This window comes from Centroberyx gerrardi, chromosome 8, assembly GCF_048128805.1.
Source record: "Centroberyx gerrardi isolate f3 chromosome 8, fCenGer3.hap1.cur.20231027, whole genome shotgun sequence".
NCBI lineage: Eukaryota > Metazoa > Chordata > Actinopteri > Beryciformes > Berycidae > Centroberyx > Centroberyx gerrardi.
Window position 1 is genome coordinate 33,510,801 of NC_136004.1, and position 15,852 is coordinate 33,526,652.

The following is a 15,852-nucleotide window of genomic DNA, read 5'->3' on the forward strand; positions in this document are numbered from 1 at the left end:
ACGCATCCTTCTCACCTTTTTCACCCCTAACCAGTTTGCATGCCTGCATCTTAAAAAGCTGGTAAATTCTGTACAAATAGAACAGGTGGAGTGAGGTTCAGTGGGTTTCCCCTCCGCCGCTGATCATTTTAAATAAAGTCTCAGAATCAGACGGAGGAAGGAGGACAGGAGGAATTAACAGAGCGAGGCAGCTGACGCAGTTGGTAGGCTATGTATTACGCATGTTTACACACACACACACACACACACACACACACACGCAAACACACGCAAACACACGCACACACACGCACACACACGCACACACACATACTTTTGTACTTGCCTGAGTTGCAACAGAGTGTGAGGAAGGCAGGAAGCAGCAGTGACAGACTCAACGTTTTTCTGCATCACATTGATACCACAGAGAGAGGGAGAGAGAGAGAGAGAGAAAGAGAGAGAGAGACAGAGAGACAGAGAGAGAGAGAGAGAGGAAAGAGGCAGGGCGTAATGTGAAGCAAAGAAAAGAGGAGGAGTAAATAGAGGAGGAGGTCAAACGGTGAGACAGCAGGAGCAGAAGAGGAAACGCTACAACTCTCCAGGCTGGACAGAGTCGACCGGGGAAACTGAGGACGAGGAGACGAGAGGAGGTGAAAGGAGACGAGAGGAGGAAGGAGAAGAGAGGAGGTGAAAAGAGACGAGAGGAGGAAGGAGAAGTTGGGCGCTGCGGCTGTAAAAAGTTGAAACGGCACCGTGACAACGCTGAGGAGAGCGAGGGGGAAGGAGAGAGGAGGCAGAGGAGGAGAAAAGAGGAGCAGAAACACAAGGACAGAGGAAGAAAGGGGGAGGAGAAGGACAGTAGAGGAGGAGGAGAGGAGAGGAGGAGAAAGTAAGGAGAGGAGGTGAGAGGAGCAAGCTGTCAGAGAGAAGAGGAAGCAGAGAGGAGGAGTAGGAGGAGGGTAAGGAGAGGAGGTGAGAGAAGGAAGTAAAGGAGAAGACAAGGAGGAAGAGAAGGAGTGCAAGGAAAGGAGGCGAGAAGAGCGATCTGTCGCAGAGAAAGGAGGGAGAGAGGAGAAAGAAGAGGAGGAGAGAGGTAAGAGAAGGAGAGGAGAGGAGAGAAGGAGAGAGGAGAGGAGAGAAGAGAAGAGGAGGAGAGAGGAGAGGAGAGGAGAGAAGAGAAGAGGAGGAGAGAGGAGAGAGAGAGAGGAGAAGAGGAGGAGAGAGGAGAGGAGAGAAGGAGAGAGGAGAGGACCTGCAGAGGCGTCATGGAGGAGGACATCAGGAAACAGGGGATGGTCTACCTGCAACAGCAGAGGTTTGGAAAGGTACGAACACCAGCTAACGCTAATGCTAACACTAACTAACACTAACATTACCACTACTAACACTAGTACAAACACAACACTAGCTAATGCTAACACTAACTAACACTAACATTACCACTACTAACACTAGTACAAACACAACACTAGCTAATGCTAACACTAACTAACACTAACATTACCACTACTAACACTAGTACAAACACAACACTAGCTAATGCTAACACTAACTAACACTAACATTACCACTACTAACACTAGTACAAACACAACACTAGCTAATGCTAACACTAACTAACACTAACATTACCACTACTAACACTAGTACAAACACAACACTAGCTAATGCTAACACTAACTAACACTGGTACTAACCCTAACACTCTGAGACTAGTGCTAATAACAGTACTAACACTGGTAGTAACATTACTAAAAACACAAACACTAGTACGACCCCTAATAGGTTACTAGTGTAAACCCTAGTACTAACCCTAGTACTAACACTAGTACTAACACTAACACAAGTACTAACACTAGTACTAACACTAATACTAGCACTAACACTAGTACTAACACTAATACTAGCACTAACACTAGTACTAACACTAACACTAGTACTAGTACTAACACTAGTACTAACACTAACACTAGTACTAACACTAGTACTAACACTAGTACTAACACTAACACTAGTACTAACACTAGTACTAACACTAACACTAGTACTAACACTAGTACTAACACTAGTACTAACACTAACACTAGTACTAACACTAGTACTAACACTAGTACTAACACTAACACTAGCATGAGCTTCTCTTCCTACCCAGCAGAGCAGGTTGTTCTCTCACAGTAACCGACAGCTGAATTCTTCTCAGTGTTTCTGTCGCTCGCAGGTTTCAACACTGTAAACGCTGCTGTTAACACTGTAGATCCATTTAGGAAAAAGTTCAGCATGCAAAACCTCTAAAAACTTTCAAGGTCGAGGATCCAGTCTGTAGAAGTTTCTAATATTCCCTACTGTCCTCCAGACAGGAACATCACTTGGTTTGGTCAGAGCAGCTGTTTTTCAGATGGTGGAGAACTCGGCTGCAATGCAACTGTAAAATTGCCCAACCAAAAGCTAAATATTGTTAAATATTGTGATTGAGATATGAATTGTCATTCATGTACACTTTATTGAAATAATCCAGTATTCTCAAAATAATCCCTCATCAAAAACTAAACTAAGATTAAACCTGATTAATTTGAATGACTCTACCTGTCTGTCTGTGTGTGTGTGTGTGTGTGTGTGTGTGCAGAAGTGGAAGCGGGTGTGGTGCGTCCTGTACAGGGAAAGTTCCTGTTCGATTTCCCGTCTGGAGTTCTTTGAGTGTAAAGAAGGAGGAACTCTGGAGAAGAGCGACAAAACGCTCCGCAGACAGCAGGAGCACAAGAAGGTAGAGTCTACTCTACTCTACTTTCTTCTATTCAGTTCTACTCTGTTACCTAGGCGATAATGCTTGACAACTGTTCCTAGGTAACTGTAACTGTTAGCAAGGTGATGAATCTGCTCTGTTGTCTAGGTGATGATGCTTACAAAGTATTACCTAGGCAATGTGTCCATCAGATTGTACCGTCCGAGATGATTTGTCTGTCCGGCTGTAACTGTTACCAAGGTGAATAGGATCACCTACTCACCTTGGTAACAGTTACCAAGGAGACAGTCACCATGTATGATCACCTAGGATCATACATGGTCTCCTAGGTGATCATACATGGTGACCGTCTCCTAGGTGATCATGCATGGTGACCGTCTCCTAGGCGATCATACATGGTGACCGTCTCCTAGGTGATCATACATGGTGACCATCTCCTAGGTGATAATGGGGCTCATTTATAAAACCTGCAGTAACAGAATAGCGGCGGGCAAAATCTGCGACGTAATTTTTCCTGATTCATAAATTGACCACAGCTGTGAATTCAGTGAGGAGCCACATCACCGCTGTGTTATCATCTGCTGCAGGCCGGGAGGCAGCCAGTCAAAACCAACATGTTAATCATGTTGACATGTTTAACACCTCGCCCCCCTGCCGGGCCGTACGGACCGCACAGAAGTGTCAGAGCAGCAGAGGAAACCTCTTCCTCCTCCTGCTGCAGCTGCAGAGTCAGCCATGACAAACCGATCAGATGGAAACCGGCTTTTATAATCGCCATCAGAGCGGTAATCAATAATTTAAGTTCAGTGTGTGAGTCATATGTTTTCACATGTTTCCAATGATAATTAATGCTCTGGGACAAAATGTAACTGTATCTATTGATTTTGTAATAATTTATATTTATTTTCAGACTAGAGCAGGTGGTATTTTTTGCTTTCATTATTTACTTTTACAATATGCAAATGTTCAAAAGGGGCAGGAGAACAGGGAAAACTTTAACGCTAATATTGAGTCGGTGTTTCACATTCTGAATGAGAAAACACCGAACTGTGACGGAGTCCGCCGCTAACGTCACGCTAAACCTGCCGTAAGGTTTTTGAAACAGCCCCATCATGTGGTGATGATGCGTGGTGACGGTCTCCTAGGTGATAATGTGTGGTGACTGTCTCCTAGGTGATAATGCATGGTGACGGTCTCCTAGGTGATAATGTGTGGTGACTGTCTCCTAGGTGATAATGCGTGGTGACTGTTTCCTAGGTGATGTGTGGTGACTGTCTCCTAGGTGATAATGTGTGGTGACTGTCTCCCAGGTGATAATGTGTGGTGACTGTCTCCCAGGTGATAATGTGTGGTGACTGTCTCCCAGGTGATAATGCGTGGTGACTGTCTCCCAGGTGATAATGTGTGGTGACTGTCTCCTAGGTGATAATGCGTGGTGACTGTTTCCTAGGTGATGTGTGGTGACTGTCTCCTAGGTGATAATGTGTGGTGACTGTCTCCTAGGTGATAATGCGTGGTGACTGTTTCCTAGGTGATGTGTGGTGACTGTCTCCTAGGTGATAATGTGTGGTGACTGTCTCCCAGGTGATAATGTGTGGTGACTGTCTCCCAGGTGATAATGCGTGGTGACCGTCTCCTAGGTGATAATGCGTGGTGACCGTCTCCTAGGTGATAATGCGTGGTGACCGCCTCCTAGGTGATAATGCGTGGTGACCGCCTCCTAGGTGATAATGTGTGGTGACCGTCTCCTAGGTGATAATGTGTGGTGACCGTCTCCCAGGTGATAATGCGTGGTGACCGTCTCCTAGGTGATAATGCGTGGTGACCGCCTCCTAGGTGATAATGCGTGGTGACCGTCTCCTAGGTGATAACAACTCATGCCCGTCTCCTAGGTGATCCGTCTGGCTGACTGTATCCGGGTGACGGAGGTGGAGATGGACGGCTGTCCCAGAGACACCGGACCCTTCCTGGTCGAAACGACAGAGAAGATTTACGTCTTCGCTGCTGACAGACAACAGCTGGACGACTGGACACACAAACTGTGTGAGATAGCCTTCCCTGTAGGTACACACACACACACACACACACACACACACACACACATACACTGCAAATGCAGCACATACATGCACTGCAAACACACACACACATTCACACAGATATATTTGGATGCCTTTTTTGTTTTGATCCTGTTTCCAGCTGTACTTGGGGATGGAAAAACATATTTAGTTGCTGATTTTTACAGTAAATGTACAAATTGTCCGTCTCAACAGAATTGAACAGACGGTTAATTTCTGTCTGTTTCTGACTGAACTGATCATTTCATCACTGATCCATCTGATTGATTTAGTGTTTAGATAATGTCAGCTTGTTAGCTAGCTAACCATAGTATCTGGTCAGCTAACATCACTGTCTTGTTGTTAACACATCCGATTAGCACACTAGCTAACGTAGCTAGCAGCAGCTAGCGTTAGCGTGTTCACATTAACATCAGTGTGTTTGCCGGCTAGTTAGCTAGCTAACAGTTTGTTCAGGTTAACTGAGCTGACTCTTCTCAAGCTACAACTCAGAGTGTTTTGGAGTAGAGACTAGGGCTAAAGACAAGACAGTTTACTGTGTCACAGTAACCAAATCCACCTTATCACACTATTCACTTTTACTGAGAACGTCACTGAATGGATCTACAGCCACACCACAACAAGCTGACTCAGCTGCTCTCTGCTTCTAGCTGCTTCATACAGATTTACACTTTATTAACTAACACACAGTTCTACAGATTTACACTTTATTAACTAACACACAGTTCTACAGATTTACACTTTATTAACTAACACACAGTTCTACAGATTTACACTTTATTAACTAACACACAGTTCTACATGTTCCTCCATCATAGAGACTCTTCTGTCCTCTTGACCTCAGCAGAGTCTCTCTGATGGTGAATGATGCAGCTTGTAAAACTCCTCACCTCCTTTAAACTAAATACTGATGCTGTTGTTGTATAAATAGCAGAATATACTGACAGACAACTGAGTCAGAATATCACTTCCCTAATCTGGCAGAGTTACGGTGTGAGAGGGCAGTTTTTTTTAGGAAGTCAGAGAACTGTAAAAACACTTTACCAGACTGGTGCTTCTGGGGGGGGGGGGGGGGCATGAGGTCATACGGTCATTTTTGGGAGGTCGTGACATCACTTAAATAACCTGAAATCCTGACATCTTTCTCTAATATGACAATATGATCGTTTTCATTTGTAAAAAAAGACATTGAAAGGTGTCTTGTGGTGTTTTGTGTATGTGTTTTGTGTGTGTATGTGTTTTGTGTGTGTGTGTGTGTGTGTTTTGTGTGTGTGTGTGTGTGTGTGTGGTGTGTGTGTGTGTGTGTGTGTGTGTGTGTGTGTGTGTGTGCAGATGAGCTGGTTGGAGCGCGGGGCGAAGCGAGGCAGTCTGCAGAGAGGAAACAGGGTGGAGGAGGAGGAAGGCATGGAGTACAACTCACTGTACAGTGGCAGAGAGACAGGTACCACTGTTTACCTGTCTGTCTACCTGTCTGTCTGTCTACCTGTCTGTCTGTCTACCTGTCTGTCTGTTTACCTGTCTGTCTGTCTACAGTATAATGCACTGTGCTTTCTGCAGCTGGTCTTCTAAAAGTTTCCCATCTGATATGCAGAAACTAAAGGAAAACAGTGAAATCTACCCTACTGGGCATGAGCAAGCCTACGAGCCATGACCTTTATGTCGTTACCATGGTTACCACTGTTTACGTAAGTGTTGTCACGGCTGCAGTAGCAGAGCCTTAAGCCAACAAGAGTCCAAATCACCACAAAAGACGGACAAAAGACGGACAAAAGACGGACAAAAGACGGACTGACGGGTTGTGGGCGGGGCCAGAGGCTCCGGTCTGCAGATACAAAGTTTTCAACAGATAAATTGTTTATTTTTCACTGCTGTGGTGTTTCATATCGTTACACCATGCTGATGAGTTAACATAGCTAGCTAGCAAGCGCTAATTAGGTAGAAAACACTCGACCCAACGATGGATCAGCTGTTCTCCATCTTTGTTTCTGAGTCGTTTCTTCCTGTCGTTTTTCTAAAAAAAATGTTGTCGAGAACTGAAGCTTTGAACGCTGGAATCAGCTTCTCCTCCATTTTGACTGTTGTTCATGAAACCAAATCACATCAGTCAAGCTGAAATCTGATTGGCTGTTGCCGATGACGATGAAAAGTTCAGCTGTGGAGACAAAGCTTGCTGAGCGTCCAATCATCAGCTGAGTTTCTCTGGTCGCTAATCGACTGCAGCTGACCGGAGATCAGCTTGATCACAGTGAAGGTTTGAACCCAGAATCCTTTTCTGTTTCAGAGTCCCAGTTTGAACTGAACGTCTCTGAGAGGCTGAGAGGAACCGTAGCTCCCTGAACCTTAATAATAATAATAATAATGATAATAATAATAATAATAATAATAACGTCTGTGTGTACAGACGGGGCGGACTGCAGAACACAACACAAGCGACGACAGACTTTATTTTAATAAGGCTGCTGTACATGTTTTGAGAATCATGTGACTGAAGTCTTCATTCTCTGAGAGACTGAGAACTTCTCTCTTGATGTTAGCTTAACTCCAGTAGCGTTAGCAGCGCTTCACCACAACCAAACGTAGCTTCCTCTCTCTCTGTCTTTTCCCATAGCAGGTTTTCAGCGTTTCTATATTTAGCAGCCTGCGGCGGCGTGACTTCGCTAGCTGGCACATCTCCCGCATCTCTCACACACACCGAGTTAGTCAGCCCGCTAGCTGCTAGCACGCCACGCTGTGTAGTGGAAACTCGGTGAGCTGCCGGTTCCTGTGCTGCGGTCGCAGGGTGTTGCAGCGCTGCAGTGACCGGCTGCAGGCCGACCTCAGCTTTATCTTCACAGGACAAACTTCCTCTTTCTGCTGAATAACACTCTGCAGACAGAAGACAGAACCAGACTTCTCTAAACCTGCGGCGCCGGGCGGCCTGCAGGACTTCAGTCTCCTCCGGCTGAAGGACGGTTAGTCAGATGTTGAACTGTTGGGCTGGAAAAATCTTTCCAGCCCAACAGTTCAACATCTGACTAATGTGTCTTAATGTCTCAGCAGGGAAGGAAAATACCTGCAACACCAGCACCGGAAAAATGAAAATATCTGCCAGCATTTATTTCATTCGTTTTTTTCAGTCCGTTTGTTGATAGTCGACTGTTTTCCTTCTCTGGTTGGAAGGAAAACCTGCAGACTCTAAAATATATATATTATATATATAATATACTGAGGAGCGTGAACTGCAGGAGAGACAGAAGACTCTGTTGATGTTGATCTGCAGTCTGAGCTGCATGGTTTCATGAAGCAGAGTCTGGTGGTTTTGAATCTGGTAGATTATTTATTGATCTGTCTGAACCGCAGAGTTTCTATCGCGGCGTGTCGATGTGGCTAATGAGGTTCTACTGGTTTCTACTTTACCTGCTGATACAGCAGCACTGATTGGCAGCTCACACTGTGTGGATTTATATTTAGTCAGCGGTGAATATGAGTAGGTCAGAAACTCTGTAGTGTGTGTGTGTGTGTGTGTGTGTGTGTGTGTGTGTGTGTAAGAGAGAGGGGGGGTACTGGGAACTGAAGTTGGTCTTTTTAAAGCCTAAGAACTAATACATACAGTTTATATCAGTATAGTATGAGTACTACAGTAGTAGAGTTCTTATAACACCGCACTAGTACTACAGTAGGGGAGTTGTAGTATCAGTACTACAGTAGTAGTGTTGTAGTACTAGTACTACAGTAGTAAATGTTATGTAAATTAGGTCAGAGTCTGCAGCTCCAGCAGCTACTGTTCTCCATAAACACCACATCCTGAAACACACACACACACACACACACACACACACACACACACACACACAGGTGTCTTGTCTCTGCAGCTCTCTGGTTTCCTGCTGCAGGATCAGAAATAAATTCCTGTCTGATCTTTTCTCTCCACTCCAACGACTCAGACTCCAGTTCTGCTGCTGAGCCCGGCTCCAAATGCTCATTCATTTGATCGATTTAGTGACTTAAAAACACATTCAACATAAATCCACTCAATCCACAGAGTCTCCTGCTGTGAAAACAAGTGAAACTTAACATTCCACAGTTTGCTCCAAACTGTACAGGACCTGTGCTTGTGTGACTGAAGTGAATCCACACAGACAATTATTTCCATTGTGGCCCTGAAATAGATTATAGAGATAATAGAGCCAGCAGCTGGAGTTTTATCTGCTACTGCTTTCTGTCTGTAATGTGAGAGCTGAATCCCTGCAGGTGTTTTGCTTCGACTCCTCAGGGAGAGAAGACACAGACTCCCCGGCAGCTCCGGCTGCTTGGTCAGGGTGTTGCAGAAAGAAACATCACTTAGTTTATGCACCCCCCCCCCCCCCCCGACACACACACACACACACACACACACTCTATCATGTGAGCCTCGGCAGCAGCTGTTTTTGCAGAAGTAGTGTGATAATTTTAGCTGAAGTGGAAAATGTATTAACCAACATCCTGAGCCGGAGTGACTGTTTCTTAATGCAGTCTAACCAGATCAGACTGGTTAACCAAAACCCAAACCTGGACTGAGTCTACACCATTTCATCTTCACTAGTTCACCATTTTATTTCCTAGTAAAATGCATAAATAGATAGAATAAATAAATCCAGCAGCCAGCCCATCTGACTGACATCTACAGAGGAAGCTCCGCCTCCAGTCTGTGACATCATCCTGACGGCTCTGTGTGACATCATTCAGACACAGACACATGTGTATACAGACAGTAAAGTAGGGATTTACATCAAAGTCAAACTGGCAACATTTCATCCACAGAAAGGCTTGGTGAGCTTCTGAATATCATCTGAATATCATCTGAATATCATCTGAATATCATCTGAATATCATCTGAATATCATCTGTTCATACAGCAGAAAACCACCGAAACAACACAGAACAGACTGTGACCCGGTCTGTCTGTCTGACTGTCTGTCTGACTGTCTGTCTGTCTGTCTGACTGACTGACTGACTGACTGTCTGTCTGACTGTCTGTCTGACTGTCTGTCTGACTGACTGACTGACTGTCTGTCTGACTGACTGACTGACTGACTGTCTGTCTGACTGACTGACTGACTGTCTGTCTGTCTGTCTGTCTGACTGTCTGTCTGTCTGTCTGTCTGTCTGACTGTCTGTCTGACTGACTGACTGACTGACTGTCTGTCTGACTGACTGACTGTCTGTCTGTCTGTCTGTCTGTCTGACTGTCTGTCTGTCTGACTGACTGTCTGTCTGACTGACTGACTGACTGACTGTCTGTCTGACTGTCTGTCTGACTGACTGACTGACTGTCTGCCTGACTGACTGACTGACTGTCTGACTGACTGTCTGTCTGACTGACTGTCTGACTGACTGTCTGACTGTCTGTCTGACTGTCTGACTGACTGTCTGACTGACTGTCTGTCTGACTGACTGACTGACTGACTGTCTGTCTGACTGTCTGTCTGACTGACTGACTGACTGTCTGCCTGACTGACTGACTGACTGTCTGACTGACTGTCTGTCTGACTGACTGTCTGACTGACTGTCTGACTGTCTGCCTGACTGACTGACTGACTGTCTGACTGACTGTCTGTCTGACTGACTGACTGACTGACTGACTGACTGACTGACTGACTGTCTGTCTGTCTGTCTGTCTGTCTGACTGTCTGTCTGTCTGACTGTCTGTCTGTCTGACTGTCTGTCTGTCTGTCTGTCTGTCTTGAAGGAGAAATTGCATAACAGCTATCGAGAGCGTCCTCACTCACGTGTCTTCTGAGCCAACATGTTAATAATGTTCACATACACGTGTCTTGTATGACTTGACCTCTAACCTCAGGTCTCCCTCAGGACAGGTCAGTGTTACTGTGTTTAACATGTCAGACATCCAGGGGGCTGATGGGAGTTCCAACACTGTTTTACTTGTTTATTTCCTTTAGGAGAACTGAGGTTTCTGCCACTGACTGTAGGTCTGTAGGTCCAACGCACATACAGTACTGCAACCAAGAGTGTATTCAAGAAAATGTGATCCACTGTGCACCTGAATCACTGTGTGTGTGTGTGTGTGTGTGTGTGTGTGTGTGTGTGTGTGTGTGTGTGTCAGTGCGTGACTTCAGAGTGTGTGTTCGGAGGACGGAGGCGTCGGACCGCTGCAGGCTGAAGGGTGTGTGTGTGTTGCAGACGGATGCAGAAGGTCTTCTTCTGCTGGAGTCGAAGACAAGAGAAGTTCTGTTCACCTGGCCGTACCGCTTCCTGCGCCGCTTCGGACGGGACAAGGTGACACAGACAGACAACTGACCGACCGACTGACCGACTGACTGACTGACTGACTGACTGACTGACTGACCTGTCCACCTCCATTGCTTGAATGTGAGAAGGTAACACGACCTACACAGTATGAAATAATTCACTCTTTAAAATGGGTGGCATTCCCCTTTAATGGAGACAGAAGAAATGACGCTGTAGTTTGGTGAGCAAAGGAATCAAACCTGCAACCTTTATATAGGTTTTAAAGTGTGAGTTTAATCATCACTCTCTCTCTCTCTCTCTACCCCCCCCCCCCTCTACCAGTCGACCTTCTCCTTCGAGGCGGGGCGGAGGTGTGATTCGGGCGAAGGGAATTTTGAGTTCGACACCAAGCAGGGAAACGCTTTGTTCCAGGCCGTCGAAGCCGCCATCAACCTGCAGCGCATCGCCTTCCCCCACCGGCAGACCTCCGGAGGGGGGTCGGAGAGTCCGGACCCCCCGCAGAACCAGAACCAGACCAGGATGCTGCCGCAGCCGCAGCCCCGCTGTCAGCTCCCACAACCCCCTGCTCAGGTTCGATCTTACATCTCCACTCTATTCAATGATCCGCTTGATGGGCGGGCACCCGAATAACGAAGGCGGAGTCATGATGATTGACGAGTGATCTCTTTCCCTTAAACATGAACACAAATTCCGATGTAACATTTTGGTTTATTACAAACTCTGGACAGTAACTGTATAAACAGGATGGTTTGCAGCCTCGTTACTTTTATCTGCCATGGACTGAAGGCACCTGATTGGACGTTTCTGTCCCCGGTTTTCAAACTGGAAAAACATGGCGGCTAACCCTAAACAGTCCACCGAAATCTGTTTCTGAAAATCTTCATTTCAAATTCATTTTAGATCTGCATCGGCTCGTTGAAAAGTTTGTTCACGAGGGTCGAGAGTTTCAGAGGAGGCGAGTCTCGTCGGACGCTCCTGGTTTGTAAAGACTAGACCTCAACTTTATGCAAATGAGGAGCGGCCAACATGACGCACCGCCTCTGGAGACTCACTGCTTCGCTACCAGAATGCATTGCACTGCCACTTACATAGGAAATGAATGGGGAGCGTGGAAATGACAGAACCTGTGAAAACTTAATAATATCCAGAAAGACTCCAAACAGTAGAATAAACTTCACCAACGTTAACATTTTGTTGAAGTTTTACGCGGTTTAAGAAGCAGGACTGCACAACTGAGGTAACATAAAATTTGATTTGGTGTCTAAATTGAATTTGTTTCAAAGATGATGCCGAAGTCCCCCGACCCGAGTCCCCCGACCGAGTCCCCCGACCCGAGTCCCCCGACCCGAGTCCCCCGACCGAGTCCCCTGACCCGAGTCCCCTGACCCGAGTCCCCCGACCGAGTCCCCCGACCGAGTCCCCTGACCCGAGTCCCCTGACCCGAGTCCCCCGACCGAGTCCCCTGACCGAGTCCCCTGACCCGAGTCCCCCGACTGAGTTCCCTGACCCGAGTCTGACCCGAGTCCCCCGACCCGAGTCCCCCTGACCCGAGTCCCCCTGACCCGAGTCCCCCGACCCGAGTCCCCCGACCTGAGTCTGGCCCGAGTCCCCCGACCCGAGTCCCCCGACCCGAGTCCCCCGACCCGAGTCCCCTGACCCGAGTCCCCCGACCGAGTCCCCCGACCCGAGTCCCCTGACCCGAGTCCCCCGACCGAGTCCCCCGACCGAGTCCCCTGACCCGAGTCCCCTGACCCGAGTCCCCCGACCGAGTCCCCCGACCCGAGTCCCCCGACCCGAGTCCCCTGACCCGAGTCCCCCGACCGAGTCCCCCGACCCGAGTCCCCCGACCCGAGTCCCCTGACCCGAGTCCCCCGACTGAGTCCCCTGACCCGAGTCTGACCCGAGTCCCCCGACCCGAGTCCCCCTGACCCGAGTCCCCCGACCCGAGTCCCCCGACCCGAGTCCCCCGACCCGAGTCTGGCCCGAGTCCCCCGACCCGAGTCCCCCGACCCGAGTCCCCCGACCAAGTCCCCCGACCGAGTCCCCCGACCCGAGTACGGATCCCTGGGGGACTCCACAGGTCAGAGGAGGCCTAGATGAACTGGAGTCCCCAGTAACAACAGTTAAAGTCCTTTCTTCATCTTATAAAAATCTAAAATAAAATGGACAGGAAACCAGCAGATCTCTGGGAATCCGGATGGAGAACCGCCGCTGTAGACTGAAAGACTTTTCAAGATGTTGATGTTTGGTTTGTTTTGTGTCTCCAGGCAGAAGAAGGAGTGTACAGCATGGTGAACGAAGCCCCGGGTCTTCAGCTGTTCCACCCCGCGGACAGAGAGAGCTCCGCCCCCCCGCAGCTGGTAGGAACCCCGCCGGAGAACCCGGAGAACCGGAACCATGAGCAGGAAACACAGAGAGACGAGGAACTAATAACTCTTCTGTTTTTCTCCTCTTCCTCTGCACTCCTCTCTCCTCCCTTTCGTCTTTTCTCCTGTCCCGTCTTCTCCCTGCCTTCCACTTCTCCTCTCCTCTCTCCTTTCCACTCCCTTCCTCGTTTCCTCTCCTCTCATCTTCTCCCTTCCTTCCTCGTCTATACCACTCCTTTCTCCTCCTCTACACTTTCCTTCTAAATTCTGTCCTGTTTTGTTCTCCTCTCCACTTCTCCCCTCGATTCTCCTCTCCTACCCCTTCTTCTTCTTCTTCTTCTTCTTCTTCTTCTTCTTCTTCTTCTTCTTCTTCTTCTTCTTCTCATCTACTTCTCTCCTCCTCCAGTCTCGCTTGGAGCCTCCTCTTGATAAAGCGTTGACGGCAGTGAAGAGTTTGACTCTGGACACTCGAGGACTTCCTGTTCCCCGCAAGAACCAGGTGAAGACGATTTCCAGCTGCCCTCTGCCGCACAGCAGCCCCGAGCCAGACCAGAACCCCAACCTGAACCTGAACCACAGTCCGACCCTGAACCCCCGCCACAGCCCCAAACTGAGCGGGAGCCCCGCCCCCGACCAGACCTACTCCCAGATCACGCTGCCTCGAGCCGAGAAAGGGAAGAGAGAGAAGAGAGGAGAGAGGGGAGGGGCGACGCCCCCCTGCCCCCACCCTCTCGCCCCGCAGGAACCGGAGTACTCGCTCCCCTTCGACACCATCGCCAAGAACGTCATGGCGGACATCATGAAGTCCCATCGGGCACTGGGGCTGGAGGGGGCGGGGCCGGGTGCCGACCCGCTCTACGACAGCATCGACGAGTTGCAGATCAGAAGCGCCCTGCAGGGCGGGGCCGAGGCCCCGAGGCCGGCCTATAGGAAGGCGGAACACATTTATGACGAGCCAGAGGGCTGCGCTGCCATTGGACAAAAGTCGACGCCTCCCACCTCCCTGTACGACGATCCGGAGGAGATGAAAGGTAACGCCTGGAGGATTATGGGTACTGTAGTCGACCCTAAAGGTCACGAGTATCCGTACAACCCGCGGGTCGATGACTACGCCGTGCCCAAACCGCCGCAGAGGGCGTTTCCTGCCAAACAAAACACCAACGAAGAAGAAGAGGAGGAAGAGGAGGAGGAAGAGGAAGAGGAGGCAGAGAGGGATTCACCGTACGATAACGTCATGGTGAAGATGACGGACAGGGAGAAAAAATGAGGACACACACACACACACACACACACACACACACACACGCAGACACACACACACACACACACACACACAAACACAGACACACACACACACACACACACAGGATTCAATCACTCTGAAGGTTTCTGCTGAACCTTTCCCTCAGCCTGCCTCGCCTGCTTCTACTGCAGTTAGTGATGAACTACGTTTCCCAGAATGCCTTTCAACCACCTCCAGAGAAGAGGTGTGAACTGCATTCAGCTGTGAGTTGTACTGGACCGGAGTGAAGTTAGCTTGATATTGGAACATCTTGAATAAAGTAAACGAGTAAAAGCAGCTTGATGAATATATTAGCGCTCAGTGGAAGAGGAAGAAGTCTGCAGCCTCTGGTTTCTGTTTCTGATGCAACCTCCTGTTCACATGAAGCAGGCTGATGAAACCTGGTTCTCCCAGACCGGCAGCAGCTGCAGACTCCTCCTCCTCCTCCTCCTCCTCCTCCTCCTCCTCCTCCTCCTCCTCCTCACAGATAAACTCATCAATGTGCTTCTGTTGCGTTTATTATTATTGACAAACTAAAAGTACGTCACCAGCAGCTGTTTTCTAACGGTGTTGAAGTGTTTTCTGACCCTGGATCAGTCTGCTCCTGCTCCTCATGAAGCTCAAACCTCTTCTGTTGAGAACCGAACTGAAGCTGGACCAGAGAGAGAATTCAGCAGCAGATCAGATGCGAAGGTGAAGGTGAAGGTGAAGGTGAAGGTGAAGGTGAAGGATTCAGAAAGATGTTTTCCTGCTGCAGTGTGTTGTTCCGGCCAGCAGGGGGCAGTGATGTCATGTGTTGATCACTGGTCTACACACAGCCAATCAGCAGGGATCTTTATGTGAAATATTCAGTATGATCTAAACATACGATCTGTTTGTCAGGTGGAAGTGAATTCTCTTCAGCAGCAGGTCGGATTTGAACTGCAGGGATCTGAATTAGTCATGCTCATATTTAACAGTTTGTTAAATTAATTCAAACATTGAATTTGTAAAGTGATTTGAATGTGATTGTTATTGAATATACCTCCAACTATAACTATATTTCAAATTCAAAATTTTCTTAGCATTCAATTTCAGATTGAGCATTAGGCTACAAATTCAGTTTTTGAATTCATTTATTAGTTTAAATTTAGAATTCAACAGTTCAATATGAGCATGAAACATTCAAGTCTATGCAAT

General features: G+C 47.9%; 1 protein-coding gene across 1 annotated transcript; it reads left to right on the forward strand.

Moving 5' to 3' along the window:
• The first annotated feature begins 482 nt into the window (after positions 1-482).
• Positions 483-15,165, forward strand: dok2 (docking protein 2). The gene is made up of 8 exons (XM_071922644.2): positions 483-1,304; positions 2,603-2,740; positions 4,612-4,779; positions 6,130-6,238; positions 10,880-11,052; positions 11,347-11,595; positions 13,293-13,385; positions 13,798-15,165. The coding sequence occupies exons 1-8, from the start codon at positions 1,245-1,247 to the stop codon at positions 14,656-14,658; spliced, it is 1,851 nt and encodes a 616-aa protein (XP_071778745.1). The 5' UTR covers positions 483-1,244; the 3' UTR covers positions 14,659-15,165.
• Positions 15,166-15,852: the final 687 nt, after the last annotated feature.

Coding starts and splice junctions, on each gene's coding strand:
- dok2 (XM_071922644.2), top strand. CDS start 1,245: ATGGAGGAGGACATCAGGAAACAGGGGATGGTCTACCTGCAACAGCAG. Junction 2,741..4,611: donor GACAGCAGGAGCACAAGAAG/GTAGAGTCTACT, acceptor CCCGTCTCCTAG/GTGATCCGTCTGGCTGACTG. Junction 11,053..11,346: donor GCCGCTTCGGACGGGACAAG/GTGACACAGACA, acceptor CCCCTCTACCAG/TCGACCTTCTCCTTCGAGGC.